The 19,622-nt window shown below is 41.8% G+C and overlaps 1 protein-coding gene across 3 annotated transcripts in view; it reads left to right on the top strand.

The window, feature by feature from the left end:
• The window catches only part of HELZ (helicase with zinc finger), a 172,381-nt gene that overhangs the window by 41,332 nt on the left and 111,427 nt on the right, over positions 1 to 19,622 (top strand). For all 3 annotated transcript variants that reach the window (XM_006110581.4, XM_006110582.4, XM_006110583.4), the window contains 2 exons: positions 9,431 to 9,698; positions 17,860 to 18,193. In XM_006110581.4, the coding sequence (XP_006110643.2) occupies positions 9,431 to 9,698; positions 17,860 to 18,193 (602 nt within the window). The remainder of the gene's footprint in view (positions 1 to 9,430; positions 9,699 to 17,859; positions 18,194 to 19,622) is intronic.

The raw sequence follows: 19,622 nt of genomic DNA on the forward strand, positions 1-19,622 counted from the left end.
GGGAAAGATTAAAAGAGCTAAATGAGTGTCGCTTGGCAACAAGCAAAGAAGGTAGGGAGAGGTATGGTAATCATCTGTCTCTGTGAAGATTGGGGAGACGTAAAGACTAATGGTCCTAAGAAATATTTTTACTGTCTTGCAGTGGGAATAACCAGGAATAATGAGATGAAAAGTGATTTAATAGATTTTGGCAGCATCTCCCAAGGGAAGTGGTAACAACTGCTTTGCTTGGGACATTTTAAAACAAACAAATGCTAGAGTCAGACAGACGTGAATAATGGCTGATATTCAGTTCTGCTTCGCTAGTATAATTTTTCATTGTTTCTGAATAAATAAAATGAATTTGTTGCTGCTTCTTTCTGACTAACTTTCCTTTTTGTAAAAGAGTTTCCAGATTAGCACACGAAAGCCTTTTTTCATTCATGGTTTTGAGTCCTTTGTCGCAGTTTCTAGTTAGTGTTTGTGTTTTGGTTAGGCTATTCTGAAATGCTTGTGGTCCTGTTAATACTTTTTTTTTTCTTTGCACTGACTGTTCTCCAGATGCTGATTAGGTTTGGGTTCAAAACATGTCCTATGCAAATTCTAATTTTTTATGTGACAAATAATTGTCCTTTGAGGCAAAGGGGACTCAACATCCCCATCTCCTTTGCTCAGAGACAGTTCTTGGCCTAATCCCCAAGATCATTAGAAATATTTTGCTTGGCAGTGAATGAGAACTTGAGCTGTCAAGCAGACTTAAAGTATTGACAAGTTAATTGGTGAGCACTGACTTTTGTTTTGGTCATTTGGGCAGCTCCAATTCTCTGAACAGGTCTGAACTCAGCTATTTAGCATTATCCATAGCGTTCCCTCTAAGCCTCGCAAGAGCACAGCTTCACAGGGGGTTAATCAGCCTTGCCCAGTCAGTCAGGTCTATGTGTGTTAGAGGGAACACTGATTAGCTCCTCTCAAAACTGGTAGGAAAATGCAACCAGTTATATTCCTGTTAGTTGTAAATCTTAGGAAATTGATGAGCTTGAAATCAAAATTGTCAAAACTGCTTAGGAGGGCCAGAAATAAATTTACTGATTCTGACTGAAGTGTAGTGTGACTCTCTGCGAGATTACCAGAATACTTGTCAATGGAAGAATATTGTATCTCTTCAAGAAGACTGTTTCTCTGGTCTGTCTATTGCAGTCTTCAAGGAATCCCAGGAAGTGTTCGGCTCACAAAGAAAGAAACATTGATTTAATTTTGGCAGAGGTCATAATTCTGCAATAAATTAAATTAATGGAGATTGCCTATCTCCTAGAACTAGAAGGGACCTTGAAAGGTCATTGAGTCCAGTCCCCTGCCTTCATAGCAGGAAGGAGCACCATCCCTGACAGATTTTTGTCCCAAATCCCTAAATGGCCTCCACAAGGATTGAACTCACAACCCTGGGTTTAGCAGGCCAATGTTCAAACCACTGAGCTATCCCTCCCTCCTGCAGCCTTTTGTTAATTTCTTGCTACCTCTTAAAGATGTGTTGCAGAGGCTCTTTCCTCTCCAGATCTTGTCTTACATCTTTTAAATAATCCACAAAATTCATATTCGCTTGATCTTTACTGGTACAAGACTTTTAAGATCTTTTTATTGCAATCATAATTTATAAATGTCATCACTAAACATTAATATCTACAGTATGTGGGTTGGCTAAAGTTGCAGGTATCACTTTTTGCTACTCCTATACTTTGTGTAGATAGAACAGATTTATATTTACCGTATCAGCAAAGAGAAAATGTAAATATCAAATGCCATAGTTTATTAACTGTTCTTTTCAGATTACCTGAATTCTCATTGCCCAAAGCAGGAAATGTAGTGAACACAACATACTGTAGCTCCACATGGAGTATGTTTCAGAATGCACGAGATACTGTGTTTAAGAGGAAGACCGTGGTCTTTTCAGGGTCTCTTATATAATCTCCATGTAAGAGGGCCGCTAACCTTAGCTTCCAGGTTTCCAAGGTCAGTAAGCTTGAAGAGACCTGGAGTCCTTGCATTGCAGAGCTTTTTCAGACCAAGAGAGCCAAACCATAGTTTATTTGTAAAGGCAAAACTATTAATCTTCAGACAAGGCAGTGTCCTTGTCAGTTTAAACTGTCAGGATTTCTTAGTACTGACTACTAAAAATAAATCAAGGGTAGGGGCAATATAAATAGCACTCTAGTGCAAAATGGATAGATGAAGCTGCATAAGGTACTCTTTTTGTATGTAGAGAAATAGCAAAGGAAATATCCAGTCAGTCAGATTATTATTAATATGTATATCATACCCAAAAGTGTGCTAGGTTCTTTACAACCAAACATAAGTACAGAATCCTTCCCTTAAGAGCTAACTAGCTATGCAGAGAGCATGGAAGGAGTCGGAAGTGAAACTGAAAGCAAATGGTAGAATAGTGATGTTAGGGATATATTTTGTTCCATGTGGAGGGGCTTATTTGCATTTATATTTCCAGGAGCAGTAGGGTTGCTGGGTGATAGTATGTAGAGGTCTGATGCAAGAAGTAATTTTTTAAACATCAAGCAAATATCCTGAAAGTTGATGTTGTAACTCGACCATTCGCAACTTGGGGAGCGGCTGTATAGTAGATTAGTAGATGTTTTATTGTTGACCTGCCCAAATAAAGATATGGAGCTATAACCTCATGAAAGACAAACATTCTTCTTTTTAAATAGTACAGTAAACTTCCGATAATCCGGCACCTTTAGGACCCAGGGGGTGCCGGATTATCAGATATGCCGGAGTACCAGAAGGGGTCTAGGGAAGGGGGGGGGGTCGGTGGGGAACTGTGCAGCCTGGGAGAGGGCGGCGCTGCGGGACCAACCCAGCAGCACCTCAGCTGCTCTGCCCCTGGCTTCCCCAAGTCAGCCGCTGGTCAGTTTCAGCAGAGCAGCTCCAATTGTTTGGCTAGCCGGAGCACTTCCGGGTTCCAGTTGGTGCTGGACTATCAGGAGTGCCGGACCACTGGATGCTGGACAATTGGAGTTTTACTGTACTAAGAAGAGACATTTAAATTGAGAAGCCTCTGTCACATTTCTTGGGAAGCTCTCTCTCGGAAAAATGTACAAGTAATCAAGAGAAGATTAGTTTTTCATGCACTGAAAATATTCCTACAGTTGGAAATGCACAAAATCGCAAGATTCTTCTTAAGAAAGCAATCGTATATGCGTATACCATGTTAACACTCAGAAAATAGTTGTGTGTCAGACCAACAGTTCCAGGAAGTAGCTGTAGCATGCAATATCAAATGACCAATTTCCTAGCAAACAAGACAGTGTCCTTGGCAGTCTAACTGAGCCGTTACACTCTAATATATGATCAGTTCAGGAAAATGTAATACTCATGGTGAGAGAATTCCTAACTCTGAAATAACCCCCAAACTACTTTGTTCTCTAGTTGTACATGATTAGCATCTAACATAGTTCAGTTTAGGGGAAAGAGATAATTATGTATGTCTTATTTCTAATAGGGATGTGAACGAATAGTCGATTAACCGATAAGTCTAGGCTTGTTGGTTAATCTAATCAACTACTCACATTCCTTCTTCTACCCTTTGTTACTGAATCAGGCAGCAAAGGGCGGAGGGAAGCAGGAGCTGGTGCTGAAGAGAGCCGGCTTAAAAGGTAGTCTCCCTCCCCCCAGCACCAGCTCCATGGTGCTGCCCGCCCCTTTCCCCTGCGTTGCTGCCTCCATCAGCCTCTTGCAGCAGCAGCCCCTGCTTTCAGCGGGCCCAGGCTCGCAGCAGGCAGGGGCTGCTGCCGGAGCAGCCTCTGTCTGAGGCCAACACTGGCACCGCCATGGACACAGGCTGCTTCTTGGCATCAGCCCTTGTCCGCATAGGGTTCCATCCCCCCGCAGACAAGGGCTGCTGTCAGAGCAGCCTCTCTGTCCCTTTTCCCCGCTAGCAGTCTCTGACTGTGGGGAATCTCAGAACCCCAGCAGACACGGACTGTTGCCACCCTGCACTACTGCCTCTGTATCAGAGGCAGCAGCATGGGGCAGCAGGCAGTTGGTCTGTGAGGGGAGCTGGTTTTTAAATTGGCTCCCCTCGTGCACCTGGCTCCTGCCTGACACCTAGCACTGCTGCCTCTGATATAGAGGCAGCATTTTGGGGTGACAAGGGGCTATCTGGGAGCAAGGCCAGATTGCACTGACTGCCACTCCCGCCCCCGGGGACTGTAGAATAGTCCACTAACCACTAAGAATTCATGTGGTTAGTCGACTATTCAATTCACTGATCGCTAACATCCCTAATGTCTAATCTCTCTTAGATGATTTTCTACATTATTAAAGTAGTTTGCTCAATGACGCAGGCCTGTTTCCTATAGCTGAAGAATAGTGTTAATTTAAGATTCTTCTTCGAATGCTTACTCGTATGTATTCCAGTATAAATGTGTGCATGCCACATGCATGTTGTCAGAGAGTTTTCTCCAGCTGCTTCCCCTCAGGTCAGCTGTCGAGCCCTCTGGAGTGGTGTCTGTGGCACCAGTTGGAACTTCTGCTCCCCTGGTTTGAAAAGTGCCATTCATCCCTAGCATAGATAGCGAATTTGTTTAACAATAGTTAATAGCTAGTCAGTTAAATTTTTAGCAGCAGGACTGAAAGGAGCCTTCCCTTCTCTCCCCTGTCCCTTCGGGGATTTGAGGCATGCCAAGGCCCCAGAGTTTTAAGCAGTGCAACTCTTGCCTGAAATGCATGCTGATGAGTAACCCCCAAAAGTCGTGCCTTTGGTGCCTGAGTGGAGACTCACCAAGCAGATAAGTGTAAGATCTGCAAGGCCTTTAGGTCTTGTACCAGAACCAAGTGGGACAGTCATTTAAAACAGCTTCTCATGGAATCTGCTTTGGTTCCACATCACCCAGACCGAGCAGTGAATGCCTAAGTCTGTAGCATATGCTCTTTGGCACTGACCCTGGTGCCAAAGGACTCCTGATGTGGGAAGTCTCCAAAGGACCTGGACTGGCGCCACTCTCACTCCCTGGCACCGTTGTCCAGGGAGATCCATGCCAGTAGCACTGTTGATGATTCTGGGACTGACTTCCTCGATGTTGACGAGCATTGAAGGACCCCATAGCACTGAAGACCTAGTCTCTGCCCATGGAAGTCCTATAGTCCTGGATTCTTCTAGGATGGAGGCAGTGCCTGTTGGTCCATCCTCCACATCTGTGAGGCTGCTTGGGGCCTTATTGATATGACCTGATCCCTTCCTCTTCGAGACAGACCACTACCTCCATACCAGACCTCACGGGGCAAGCCTGTCACGTTGGGGAATATGGCTACTGTCCCGGTGTTGCTCAGAGTCCCGGCACTGCCGGTTTGACTTGTGGCCCCAGTCTGACTCAGGTCCTTGTTCTGCTCGGTTCTCTCTGAGCCTTTCCCACTTGAGAGCTTCTGTAATGAACTAGTCTTAGTTTGGTGTGATCTTGACGTTCCGACCAGTCTTGTAGCAGCCGGCACCGTGAGACCTCATGCCACCACTGGTACCAATGCGGTCCCAGCTCTGAATCCTCTCATTTGGAGCTCATTGTGGCACTGTACCACTTCCCGGTGCCATTCCATGGACCATGCCTCCTTGGACCAATGCCAGCCTTTGGAGCATTCCTGGCACTGTTTCTTGGAGCACATAGATCCTCCCCGGCACTGGTCATAGCTGCTTTGACTCCAATCCCAATTTTGCTCCTGACGTCCTTCCCCCTCTGATCAGCGATCCCAGTCTTGATGTAGATCTTGGTCCTGACCCCAGCACTGATCCCTGTCTCAGTGCCCTTCCTCCTGGGTTCCAGTATGATCTCCACATTGATCACGGTCATGTGGACGGTCTGCTTCTTGATGCATGGCATTGAGCGTTTGTTGAGACACTGCACTGAGCATCCCCTCCTTTGTCACTTGATCTGCGCCACAATGGCCTCAATCAGGCTAGTTGGTGTCGGTCCAGAGTGGGGTGTCTCAGTAACATCAAACTAGTTCACACCTGCTGGCCCTCTTCTGAGGGAGCAACCTGTCCCGCAGTGGCCACCCCAGTGGCAGTTCTGGATTCTGTGGGTGTACCACCAAGCCCAGGGTCCATTTCCAATGGGCTCCCCGTCAGTCCCTTCGAAACCAAGGGACCTGGAGCCATCCTCCAGCACCAGTCCCGGCTTTGCCCATTATACCCCCTCTGGTTCCCCTCAGTCTTTTGGGCCAAGTGCCAGACCAACCTGTGGAGGAACAGGCGGTGGGCTTCCCAGTGGCCTCCTCATCCTCTTGGCCGTATGAGGCAGTGGTGGGCACATCAGTGTTGGGACCTCCCCCTGTGATCTACAGGGTAAGGATGTTAGATATTGTGTATTTTAATAGTCATGTAGCCACAACAATTTTTAGCAATTACATGGTTACTAAAACACTCCCTGGAGGCAGGGCGCTCCCGGCCCCACTCCCAGGGAGCCCTCAGCCAACCTGTGCTACTGCCTCTCTATCAGAAGCAGCAGTGCAGGGTGGCAGGTGAAGCAGGTCTGTGAGGAGAGCCAGTTTAAAAATCGTCTCCTCCTGCCTGCCACCCTGTGCTCTGCATGGGGCTGAAGCTCCCCATGGACAGAGGCTGCTCCAGCATCCCATGGGGTTTGAATGCTGGTTTCCCACGTGTACTGGCTCCCGCCTGCCTCCCTCACCCTCTGCATTGCTGCCTCTCTATCAGAGGCATTAGTGGGAGGGAGGGGGGAAGCAGGTGGCTCCAGCTCTGCAGGGTCCAGTGCTTGTAAGGGGCCGGCTTTTGCTGCCCTCCCTTGAGCACTGGCTCCTGCCTGCCCCCTGCGATGCTGCCACTGTGGGTGGCAGCGGGCAGGGGAGAGGGGGAAGATGGCTCTTTGGGAACTGACACGTTCAGTGAGCCGGCTTAAAAGTTGGCTCCCCATGAACACTGGCTCCCACCACCCTCCCCCGCCTTGGTGCCTCTAATACAGAAGCAGCTGGGGGTGGTGGTTGCGTGTAGTTGTTTGGATTAACCAATAAACCTAGATTTATCGGTTAATCGTTTAAACAGCTGTACACTAACATCCCTAATACAGGGCCCTCCAGGACTTGCTTTGCAAGGTTGCAGCCAGCGTAAACATGCAGGTAGAGGAAGTGGTCGAACAGGATGACCTCATTGTGGATGTCCTGACCACAGATGGTCCATCCAGAGTGGCTTTCCCCATAATTATGACCATTATATCTTTGGCCAAGAATGCCACCTTGATCCCTCCAATGGCAAAAGGGGTATAGTGGAAGTAATTTGGGCCAGTGAAAAGGTTTGAATACCTGTTCACCTATCTGCCTCCTTGTTCTCTGGTTGTGGAGGCAGTTAATGAAAAAGAGCGCCAAGGCCACCAGGCCCTAACTCTAAGTCTAACAACGTTAAGTGCCTTGATCTTTTTAGGCGTAAAGTATACTCTAAATTGGTATTGCCAACCAGCAGGCCATCCTGTGCCGCTGTAATTTTAATGCCTGGTCTTCCTTCCTGAAACTCCAGAACCATCTTCCCCAGGACTTGCGTAACAAGTTTGCAGCTATCATCCAGAATGATAAGGAGGTCTCCTGCACTTGAATCCAAGTCTCTTTTGACGTGGGGGACTCAGCGACATGGGTTTGGCCTCCAGTATGGCCATGAGGCGAGTGGCATGACTCCAACCTTTGGGTCTTCCCCTGGAGGTGCAGCAAAGGACTCAGAACCTTTCCTTCAGTGGGGTGGGCGTGGTTGTGGAGCAGACCAATTCCTGCCTCCACAGCCTTAATGACTCATGCAATACCATGAAGTCCTCAGGTATGCACACACTGGCTATCCAAAGGAAAACTTTCAAGCCCCGGCCTCTGCAGAGGTTTTTCTAGTTCAGACCCAGGAGGAGGTTTCTCAGGAATTCGGAGGCAGCGGTTTCTGTTTCTAATACTTTCTTGTCCCCAACGCAAAAGCAGGCTTCGGCTCATCCTGCACTTAAGGGAGCTCAACAAATTTGTGGTCAGACACAAGTTACTGATGGGGTCCCTGAGCTCCATCATTCCAAACTTTAAGTCCCCAGCAAGAAGGAACTGAGGAGTTGTTGGATTGGCAGGATTATGTATAGGGTATTGCTTTGGCGCGACTGCAGAGTGTTCACAGTCGACCCAAAGGGTAGCAGCTGGGGAAAAACTTCACAACAGTCATGCATGCAGCGCATGCTCACAGCTACTTGGAATAAGTATGAGCAGCATATCTCAAAAAAACAACAGTTACAAAGGTGAGTAACTGTTGTTAAACAAACCCCTTATTATCACTCAGATGCCACATTTTTCATTTCTTTAGGACACGATGATGAAGTTAAAATTAAATACTTTATTTGAAGCTATAGGGTCTTTAAGTCTTTCACAGATACTGCTGTGATATCTGGACACCCACTTTAAGTCCAGTTTAAAGATGATGCATTAAAATGGAGCTATTACTTCACCATGAGGGCCAAACCATTGCAAGTTTTAGCATAACTATAGTTCTATTCTATGAAACCCCTTGTTAGTCCTTCAGATAGCAGTTGCCATGTGTTGAATTTTGCTGTGTTAATGGCTATTGGGGTCTATGAAAAGTTCTTCACTTCATGTTTGTAATTTGGACTACAGGATATAGACGTAACAGAACTAACTAAGGATAGATTGAAACATTAATTTCCTTCCCTTTGTTAGTGTGGGTCACACTTTCAAATGATGCTTGGAGAATTAATTGTGTGTGTATGATGTGAATCTTTTCAAGTGCAACCTTAATGTTATATTAACGTAGGACTTCGTTTTTCACATGCTAAAGGCCTGCCATGTATTGCAAGTTATGAGATTCCCTATCACCTGTCCTACTAGTTTCCCCACAGCATAGTTGATATGATTTGCGTTGTTCAGTTCATGGGTATTTTCTTTGTTTTTGGAAGGGAAAGGTGTTTGCTGTTATATCTAAACTTTGAAAAGGGCATCCAGATACTATGGCTGCTTCTAATTAATATTAGTTGTTATAATAAATTCCTTCCCCCATTTGTATGCTCTCTCTGTAGAGTTATTATATTTTGATATTCTCTTATTCTTGGGTTTGTTGTTAATCAGCATCTGAAGTTGGAGTTGTTCATCCACAGTAAAATTACAAAAACTGTCCTAGACAAAGGAGAATCTTATCTGAAATTTGATTATTTTAAGAAAGCTGAGTGACTTCAGTAATCCTGTGTCCTGCTTAAAGAACCAAACCACATTCTATTAGTTAAAAATTAAGTTTATCTTATCAGTTAAGTTATTCTGTTTTAAATAATTAAGATGTGGTGGGGGATTTTCAAGGGAAAAAGAAAATGTTTCCCACTTACATAGGTCAACTATATGTGATATAAATGTGGAAAATTATCTTGGGAAATTTGAACTGAAGTCTTGGCCCTGTTTGTATCTCCACATGCAGATCTTGAATACCTGATGCATGCGCGGCAACAGTTACTAACTACAGCTAAGCGTTGGGATTCTACTTCTAAGACTATTGTTGATTTTGAGCCTAATGAAACTACTGAATTGGAGAAGAGCCTTCTTATAAGATACCAAATTCCTCTATCTGCTGACCAGCTGTTTACACAGTCTGTCCTGGACAAATCATTGACCAAGACCAACTATCAGTCACGGTTGCATGACCTCCTTTATATTGAGGAAATAGCACAGTATAAGGAAGTCAGCAAGTAAGTCATGCCTTTACAAAATTCTGTCTTAAATGACTGTTGCTGTCCTGCTAATAATAATTAGAATGTTGCTCTTTCATTGTAATTGCACTTCTCTGACTGGCTTTGAAGGGCTAACAGTTTAGCCATTCAGTCTTCTGGTATCTTTAAAGTAAGTTAAGTGTGGGTATGGGTCTTGAAATCTTACTTCTTCATTGAGGAAAATTGAAATATATTCTGTAGTAATAAATGGCTGTGAAGATAAAGAGATGTCTTTGTTAACCTTTGGTTAGGGTTAGAGACACTAACCTGAAATGTACTGTCTTTTCCTATGGTCCTAATGTCAGTTCTTTTCTTCTTACAGCTCCCTAAATGTAAAAAAATGTTGAGGGCAGCAGGGGCAATTTAGAATGTTTCAATCCCTTTGCCAAAAGAGACTCTGTTACAGTGCATTTATCTGTGAGGTCCTCAGATAAAATGGGTTACAGAAGTGAAAAGTATTATCGTTCTTTTCGATAGAGAAGTGTAGGGTTAAGAGAATTTCAGAATTCTCCTCATGGTGGGACATGTCCTGACCTCTGTTGTACTAGTGCACATCTAGAGCAACTGCTTTGGAGAGCTGATGCTTTGACTACTATTTATTAAACAGGCAGATTCTAAAATATCTCACTTGTAAAGCTATTCCTCAATCTATTTTTTTTGTGTCAGGAATATTCTATATATACTGTCCAGGTTGAAAAATATGGTACACATTTCAGTTTCACAGTTGTGCTATACTAGACCATTTTTCTATTTTAACGTTTGTGATTAATGATTTCACCTTCATTTGTATGGTATGAAAAATCTTTTAAGGTGATATACTCCTAGATCAAGAACTTTTATTGGCATCATTTCCCCCTTTAACTTTATGTGGTAGCAAGTATACCAATACAAGAATGCCTTCTGAAGAGTACTGTGCCTCATCATGTAGTCAGGTTTTTAATCTGATTATACATTGGTCATTTAAGAATACTAATAATATATACTATTATTGAAGGAGACTTTTTTTGAAGTTGGAAAATGGTATCTATTAATTTTGCTGTCATATCTTGTACAAGCCATAGTAAACTTGAACCAGTTCGCTAACTTTATCTAGTCATAGCTCTCCTCTATTGGAGAGCTAGAATGTAATATACAAAGAGTTTGCCTCTACATGGTGTTTTCAGCAGATTCTTTCTTGTTGACCTCCAGCCCATAGACTTTTAATGAGGTTTATCTTTCAAGGCTTTTTAAAACAAGATCAGACGTTGAGAAAATAGTGATACAAACAGCAAATAAATAATGTTTTACTATGTTAATTTTCATGTTGAAAATTACGTTGCCAACATCTCATGGAAGATAAAAGAGCAGCTTGCATGTACAAACGATGGAATAACGAGTACATTCCAATACATGATGCTTCACTTTTGGATAATTTGGTACTGCAATAAATTATTGCTATTCCATGACTTTCTGTTAAATGGATTAATAAAAGTAAGTTCAATACATGTTTTTAAGTGTCTTCTGTTTTCTAGAGTTGATGATAGAAATCTTCTTTTGATTGAATCATGTTATAGTCAACCTATTTTTACTACTACAAACCTTGTGATGCCTTAGGTCACAAATGGTGATGTGGGAACCTTGCTAGGTTCTAGTAGATATTCGTACAGATTGTAAAACAACTGATGGTCAACATGATATCTCAAGGGGTAGTTTCCTACTTGGAGCACATAGTCCATACTCGAAAATCTATACTGGCTGCCAGTTGATTTCCAGGACAAATTCAAAGTGTTGATTTTGATCTGTGACTACCTAAATGGTTTGTTTTCTGTCTGCTTGCAAGACTGCCTCTCTCCTTATGATCCTACAGCAGATGCAGTCATCTCCAGTATTTGAGCTAACAGCCCTTATTATAAGTAGGAGTGTATTGGTTGCAAGGCGTTCTTGGTAAAGGATTCATCACTCTGGTTCTTGCTCCTAGCTGTGATTTGCTAGAACTTGGCTTTTTTTTTAAACCTTTAGGGCACACTGCAAATTGCCGTGCTTGTCCCAGACTTTTTCCTTGTAGGGCCAGAGGAGAAGTGCTGAAAGGTGTCATGTGGAAGAGGTTGCAATGGCATTGGTAAGGAGTCTTTAATTGACTGTCACAAGGAAGTCTCTGTTGGAGTTGGGAAGGTCTTGGTGAGCTTTATATGTAAGTTGTGTATATTATAATATTGTGCAACTTTTTTATTTTAGAAAATTACTTAAGAGTAGTAGAAGATTGGGGCAATAAAGGTTTGATTAAATAAGCCAACACTCTGATTTTTGTATGCAGACATAGGCTTTGTACGAACAAGCAGGTGAGCAGACCAAATGTAGGTGTTCTAATTGGTTTGAATGTGATAGTAATTTGGGCCTTTCATGTAATTTTTGAGGATTTAAACTTCATCTTTTTCACATTAAAAAAGAAAGCAAACTATAATCATAATTTAACCTATCACTTACACGATGCTTTACATTCTGAGTGCCATACAAACACTAACTAATGAGTCTAAGAGGTGAAATAATTGCACCTCACACTATTTTGTACACCTTAGCACATTTTTTGCTATCCAAGTTGTAGACCAGATTCTCACATAAGTTTGCAGAAGCCTCACATATTGGCTTTCATGGAAGGTCAGTATATTTTTGCTGCATTGGTCCCTGAGTTTGAGGGCCATTATTATATATCATATTATGCCACTGAGTAGTAAAATGCGGCCACATGGAACTTATATATGAATGTTAAATGACATTCTTAAATATTTTTTACAAAAAGAGATGGAAAGAAATCACTAAGTGGGGGGATGGGGGGGAGAGATGTGATAGAGGTTTATAATATCATGGCTAGTGTGGAGTAAGTAAATAAAAAAGAGGCCTTTACTACTCCTCCTCATAACACAAGAACTAGGGGTCACCAAATGAAATGAGTAGGTATCAGGTTTAAAGCAAATAAAAGGAAGCACTTCTTCACATAACTCACAGTCAACCTGTGGAACTCCTTGCCAGAAGATGTTGTGAAGGCCAAGACTATAATTGAGTTAAAAAAGAGCTAGATAAATTCATGGAGGACAAGTCCATCAATGGCTGTTAGCTAAGATGGGCAGAGGTGGTGTTCCTAGCCTCTGTTTGTCAGAAGCTGGGAATGGGTGACAGGGAATGGATCACTTGATGATTACCTGTTCTGTTGATTCCCTTTGGGGCACCTGGCATCGATCACTGTCAGAAGACAAAATAGTGAGATAGATGGATCTTCGGTCTGACCTAGTATGGCCATTCCTGTGTTCCTAAAACTGGCACAGAGAGCCATACTCTTTATATGGGATATTTGGTCTTTTTGATAGCTACAGAATGCATTGGCAATGGACAGGCTAGTGATCTGGTATGTCTCAACTCTTTTGGTATAAATTTAGGCAATAATCTTTTCCCTTGCTTGTTAGAAATAGAAGCATAATCATGTTGAAATTTTATAACAATTAATAGGAAGTTTGGGATAATGGACAGAGAGAAGATTTGCTATGTAAAGATATGCTGAGTTATTGGATGATCGAGAGATTTTCCCTCTTTGTTTTTACTCTTCTTCTTCCCAGATGCATGCTGCCCAGAAAAAATCTGAGCGAAAAAAGCAAATCAAAGACTTGAAAAACTTCAAGGTGGCATGATGACTAAGAGAGCTGAAGTTTCAAAAGAAACTCAGATTTAGTTTTTCTCACCAACTGAGAGTTCATCTCTCAGTGAAAAACAAGTATTTCTAAAATTACACAAAGCTTGAATTTACAGTATAAGAACTCTCAAAAATTAATTATGGCTTTTGTGGTAAAGTGTTTATGCGAGAGCACACTAAAAAGTGCTAATTGGACTTGCATTTCTGATTAGCTGAACATCAGATCTTTAAGTGTTGGTGTGAAAGCATCCATTGTGTAATCCAGAAAAATTATGTCAAATATGAGGAAACCTCAAAAATATTTGAATTTTTATGTAATTTTTTTAGGAGACAAGGTAGTTTATTTCTTCTTAGAAAAGCTCTATGATGTACTGTTTGAAAGAACCTACGGGAAAGCAAGTGATAGCTATGAGCATTACAGTGGCTTAATAGTCAATACACTAGGGCAAGGAACATTGGACTGGGAGTCAGGAAACCTGGGTTGTGTTGCTGCCTTCACCCTGATATGGCGTACTGCTTTGGGCAAATGGCTATGATTTGTTTTTTCAGATGTAATCTTTAATTTTGGGTAATCCATTGTTGTGTGCCTAACTTTAGACACCTATGACCTAATTTTCAGAGATACTGAGCATCCAGGACACCAGTTGAAGGCAGAGGCTTCAGTTGATCCCCTCTGAAAATCAGGCCACTGCTATTTAAAGTTGAACACTCAGAATTAAAGGTCACTGTGAAAAATATGGCAGTTAACTTCCTTGTGCCTCAGTTCACCATCTGACTTCACAGGGATGTTCAGAGGCTCGATTCATCTATTTAGAGAAACAAATTTTTTAAAGGAGAGTGCAGTGCAAGTCCAAAGTGTTACTTTTAGCTGGTCTGATTCAGACCTTTTGCTTTGGACATGAGGTACAGCTACTTAAAGCTTACTAAGTAAGTGTGCTTATGTTTAATCTAGAAAGAGAAGGGGGAATGAATAAAAGAAATGTAGTGCTCGAGTACCGGAGGATTTGGTAGTTGAGTAGCTAACCAGAAGGTGTCTCCCTAGTCAATAGAAATCATTGAATAATTGTTAGAAGAAGCTTCTAGTCAGTGAGCTAGAACCAATGACTGCTCTTAAAATAATTCTGTAAAGAGTGGCATGTCTCAGAATAGTAGTAATATACTTATTCATCTAATATATACTTAATAATATGGATTGCTTTAAGTTGATTTAAGTAAGTGAAAGCTGTGATCAAATAAAAACATTATACTGCCATCTGATATCTAACTAATGAGATTTTAAATGTTCCTGGGGTTAATGTACATTTAACAAAATATTGCAGCAGTCATCTGTGATGAATATCTGTAACTGAATGCTAGAGAATCCTGAAATGTATATTACAAGTTGATAAGGGAAAAAGGCTTGCATGCTTTTTCCTAAATGCTTTTAGAAGTGGAAGGAATTCATTTTAACTTCCATCATGGTTTGCTGAATTCATGCTTTGAGGGAAACTAAATGATCACTTTTCCTGCAAATTCCCTAGTAGCTATCACAGTTATCTTAAGTATACTGAGAAAGAAGAAAGTAAATGTGTGTCACTGTCAAATAAAACATCATCTCTTAGTTAATTTCATTGCTTATTTGCCAGAGATGTTTGAGTGACTTAGTGTACCTGTTATACAGAGAATGAAATACCACCTCCAGGAGACAGACTTGGAGTTTTCATTTAAGCAGGATTTATTCAATATGAATTTTTTCTCATGGGTTTAATAGGCATTTAACATGCACAGAAAAGAACTGAAACTAATTTTATTTTGTTACTGGTTTGGGACTCACTTTATAGTAAAGATTTTCTGTTACAATGGATTAAATAGTATTATAGATGCCTTTTTAATAGTTTTCCAGGAATGGGATGAAAGGAAGCTGAACAAATTGAAGCAAGGACAGCATATACGGAGACGACACACTTAATAGTAGAAAGTTGGCCATTTCACATGATTAAAAGATCACTGCTCATTTTAGTGGAAAGCAATGTATTCTGTATCCCTTCTACTTTCATTGATGTAGTCCCCTGTAACTCATTACAAAATATTAGGCTGAGCTTGCTGATAGTGAGACAGACATACGTGTGTGTGTGTAATATACTTTCAAGGGGGTGGCTGAAGCTCTGTTATTTGGCATATTTTGAGACCAGGATAAAGAAAGAAAGACAGGTTGGACCTCTCTTGTCTGGCACCCTCGGGAAAGGAAATTTGCGAGACAACAGGAGGTCCCCCGGTACCAGCCCCTCAGCCCTCTGCCCCTCTCCAATGCTGGTTCCTTCAGCCTGGTTGGACTGTCTGCGGGCCAGGCCCAGCCCTGGCTCCTCTACCCGCCAGCCGGACAGCTCCAGTCCCAGCCCTGCTACTGGAATGGCATGTTACCCGATCGGGTTGCCACAGCCCCAACCCTGCTGCCGGGTGGCATGTATCCCTGGCCGCACTGATTCTGCTGGGCTGCCATGGCTGGCTTTCTCTCCTGGGCTGCTGTGGCCACAGCTCTGGCCCCACTGCTGGGCAGCAGGCAGCCCCAGTCATGCTGCCGCTGTCACTGTGGCCCAGGCTGCTGTGGCCCTGCTACCTCCCAGGCTGATGTGGCCTGACCAGGCTTCCCTGCTTGGGCTGGTGTGATCCCAGCCCCGCTGCCAGGCGGCTGACAGTTTCAATCGTGCTCCGCCCAGGCTGCTGTGGCCCTGCTGCCAGCAGACTTTGAAGATTGCACAGGGCTTGCAGCGGCTGGCCCTCCTGCCCCAGGTCTGGACCACAGATGTTGCTGGATGAGAGATTCCCAAATTTGAGAGGTGCAACCTGTAGAAAATATACTAGGTCATTGTACTATAGAACAGGGAAGGACAAGACAGGTTAATGGGTCATTTTTATTTTTAATGTGTCTGATTTGTTGAGAATTGTAAATACAAAGAATGGATTTGCTACTTCTACTACGAACATGGTATGGATAGTCATGGACAAATATTGGAAAAGAAAGAAGTCACTGCCAATGGGAGCTTTGTGCACAGTTGCTGTATGTGATTAGGCATGTGGTATTTTAGATATTAATCCTTCATTTAAAATAGATTCATTCTCATTATTTATTGTACTTTGCTTCTCATTTCTTAAAGTTTTAAAAGAATCTGTTGAACAATGCACATATAATAGCCCTTTGCTTCTCTTAAGACAACAGCGTACTTTTTCTGTTCTGTCCCTGGAGCAGGGTATACAGAAGAAATAGGAACTGTATTCTGTTCTGGACTTGTGTATGTGATCCTAAAGAATCCAGTGTAGTCAATTAATGACTCTATCGTAAACTTACAAACAGTGTTGCTTCTAACTTTTTTGCATCCATGGGCAGAATAAATTTTGCTACATGCACCAAAGCATGTGTGAATGTGCACCATCAGTAGAAACACAAGCTGCTGGCTGAGGGCATCTGTGGGTGCTCTGCTAATCAGCTGGACAGCACCTGAATCTCTCCTGAGTGGCCACCCAAGTGCTCATCTTAAAGGAACATTGCTTACAAGCTATTAGTATTAAAATAACTTTTCACTGCTGCAGCTGTTACTCAGATAAAACTCTTACAGATTTTGAGCAGAGTTTTCCCTGAGTAAAATTTGCAAGAACTGGTTCTGTCTATTTAGAGCATGTTTTTAAAACCTTCAGAGATGTTGCTTCTTGTAATGGCCTTTGGATGTTAGTTACATTCCAGTCAGAAGCAAAATAGACACTCTTGCTCTCAGACATTTTTGTATTCTTCATTTACTTCCTTTGTTTACAATTGCATTCCTTCCTTTTATTATCTATCATTTTCCTTCACCAAGGTAATATATATTTACACTTTTTAATATCTTTACTGATTTACTTAATATAGATCTAATTTGAATCTGTGTTTTGTAAAGAATAAATTTGACATTGTCAAGGAATGTTTTGATTGTGTTATCCTTCATAAAGTTTCTGTACCTCATAGTCACTTTGCTTGTAGTGGGGTTTGAGAATCACAGACCAGATTTACTTGCCCAAAGAAGAAACTCTTTCTTTGTTTTCATTCTGAATAAACTGAGCTTTTGTTACCTTTAAAATACATATTGCCCTTAAATAACATTTTGAAAGTCCCCATATTTGCCATTACACAGAGCAGCACCTTGCTGGCGAATTTTTCTCTTAATGGATTTATAGCTTCCTTCTCTGAATGGAGGCACAAAATTCTTGAATGTTCTACAGTACTGTACTTGTGTTTTCCTCTCACTCAGGTCCAAATTCTGCCATTCTTATTTACTGTGAATAGTTACATATGCAGTCCCATTGAAATGCTGTGGAAGAAGACATTACTCAGTTTAAGGGAGATAGAGTTGGATTCTGAGGGAATGGTGTCTCTGAATTTGGAGGCATTTTTTATTTGATTTCCATTGTTTCCTGATTTATAAAGTCAATTCCTGTTTCTGAGCTAACTTTTTATATTTTCTGATTTAGGTTCAACATAAAAGTGCAATTGCAGATTGTAGCAAGCTTCATGCTTACTGGTGTTTCTGGAGGGGCAAAGTATGCCCAAAATGGACAACTTTTTGGCCGCTTTAAGCTCACTGAAACGCTTTCTGAAGACACCTTGGCTGGACGGCTGGTGATGACCAAAGTCAATGCTGTTTATTTATTGCCAGTCACTAAAGAGAAGTCAGTACAGACCCAAGGAACCAAAGAGAAGGTTTATGAAGCAGCTATTGAAGAGAAAACAAAGGATTATATCTTCTTGAGGATATCCAGGGAATGCTGTGAAGAACTTAATCTTCGAGCAGATTGTGAAATGCAGGTATGTTTGAAGGGAAGATTCTTGCTATGGGAGGGATTTGTGTTACCTTCCTCCCTCTTAAAGTAATTGCATGTCAAAGGACTAGAAAGATATGAATAGTTTTTTATTCCTCCTTATATGCAGAAAATGTGGCATGGAAAAAGAATTTCAGATTAAAATTTTATGTTTAAATCTGGTTTTTATATGTAATAGAATTAATATTTTAAAACCGTTAGAGTTAAATATATTTTAATGAGACTCATTTCTATTATAAAACTCGTTCTGATTTGGTTAAGCATCTTGTGCAGATCTTAGCTTGTGTCTCTCCGTATTCTGGAGTACAGCTTGAGAGTTAATAACACGGAGGTTTTTGAACTCCAGTTCAAACACAAAGCCATTTTTGTGCCTAAGTATGGACTTATTTGTTCTGCAGAATCTCCAGCTTCATCTTATTGTTATGGAGGTGTGTTTGTGGAGTGGCATGGGTATTCTTTCCACTTTTGACACTTACCTGAGATATTTCTCTGTTCCTTTTTTCTTGGTATCTCAGTTGCATTTTGCCTATTGAATTATTCTCCCAATCTCTACAGTCTCTTCTCTTGGCCCCCCCCAGGCTTTTTATCATCTGGTACGTGTGTATGTGCCGGAGCAGATCTCTCTATAGGTACACCTGTGCCTCTTGCATGGAAGTTTAGATTTTTTTAAAAAAATTAGCAGTGTTGATTGGGTCTGAGCATGATCCCTTTGCTTCTTTGTACTAGGGCATAAAGGGTATGACTCTACTCTAGTTCCTCCTTATTGCCTGGAGAACTGAGGTAGATAGATGCCACCTACTGCTCTCTTCAGAGACCTGTATCTTGTCTTATTTTCACTGTTGATTGTAAAACATGTTCCTTTAAAAAAATCTGGAAAATCTGATTAAGGACTTCCAAAGCCCAGGGGGTGAGGTTTAGGCAATGCACTTCATGCAACTGCTAACCTTCAGTGCAGTTCAAACCCTCTGTAAAGGATTGCAGGCTTTAAATATGGGCCCACATGTTTAATGTTAATATCGGGCAAATTAGTTGAAACTGTAGTAAAGAATAAAATTGTTAGACACATAGTTGAACATAATTTGTTGGGGAAAAGTCAACATGGTTTCTGTAAAGGAAAATCATGCCTTACTAATTTGCTAGAGCTCTTTGAGGGGGTCGTCAAACATGTGGGCAAGGGGGTGCCAGAGGATACAGTGTACTTAGAATTCCAGAAAGTCTTTGACAAGGTCCCTCACCAAAGGCTCTTAAGTAAATTAAGTTGTCATGAGATAAGAGGAAAGGTCCTCTCTTGGATGGATAACTGGTTAAAAGACAGGAAACAAAGAATAGGAATAAAAGGTAGATTTTCAGAGTGGAGAGAGGTAATTAGTGGTGTCTCCCAAGGGTCCAAATTGAGATCAGTCCTATTCAACTTA

The sequence above is a fragment of the Pelodiscus sinensis genome, chromosome 20 (genome assembly GCF_049634645.1).
Source record: "Pelodiscus sinensis isolate JC-2024 chromosome 20, ASM4963464v1, whole genome shotgun sequence".
Lineage (NCBI taxonomy): Eukaryota > Metazoa > Chordata > Testudines > Trionychidae > Pelodiscus > Pelodiscus sinensis.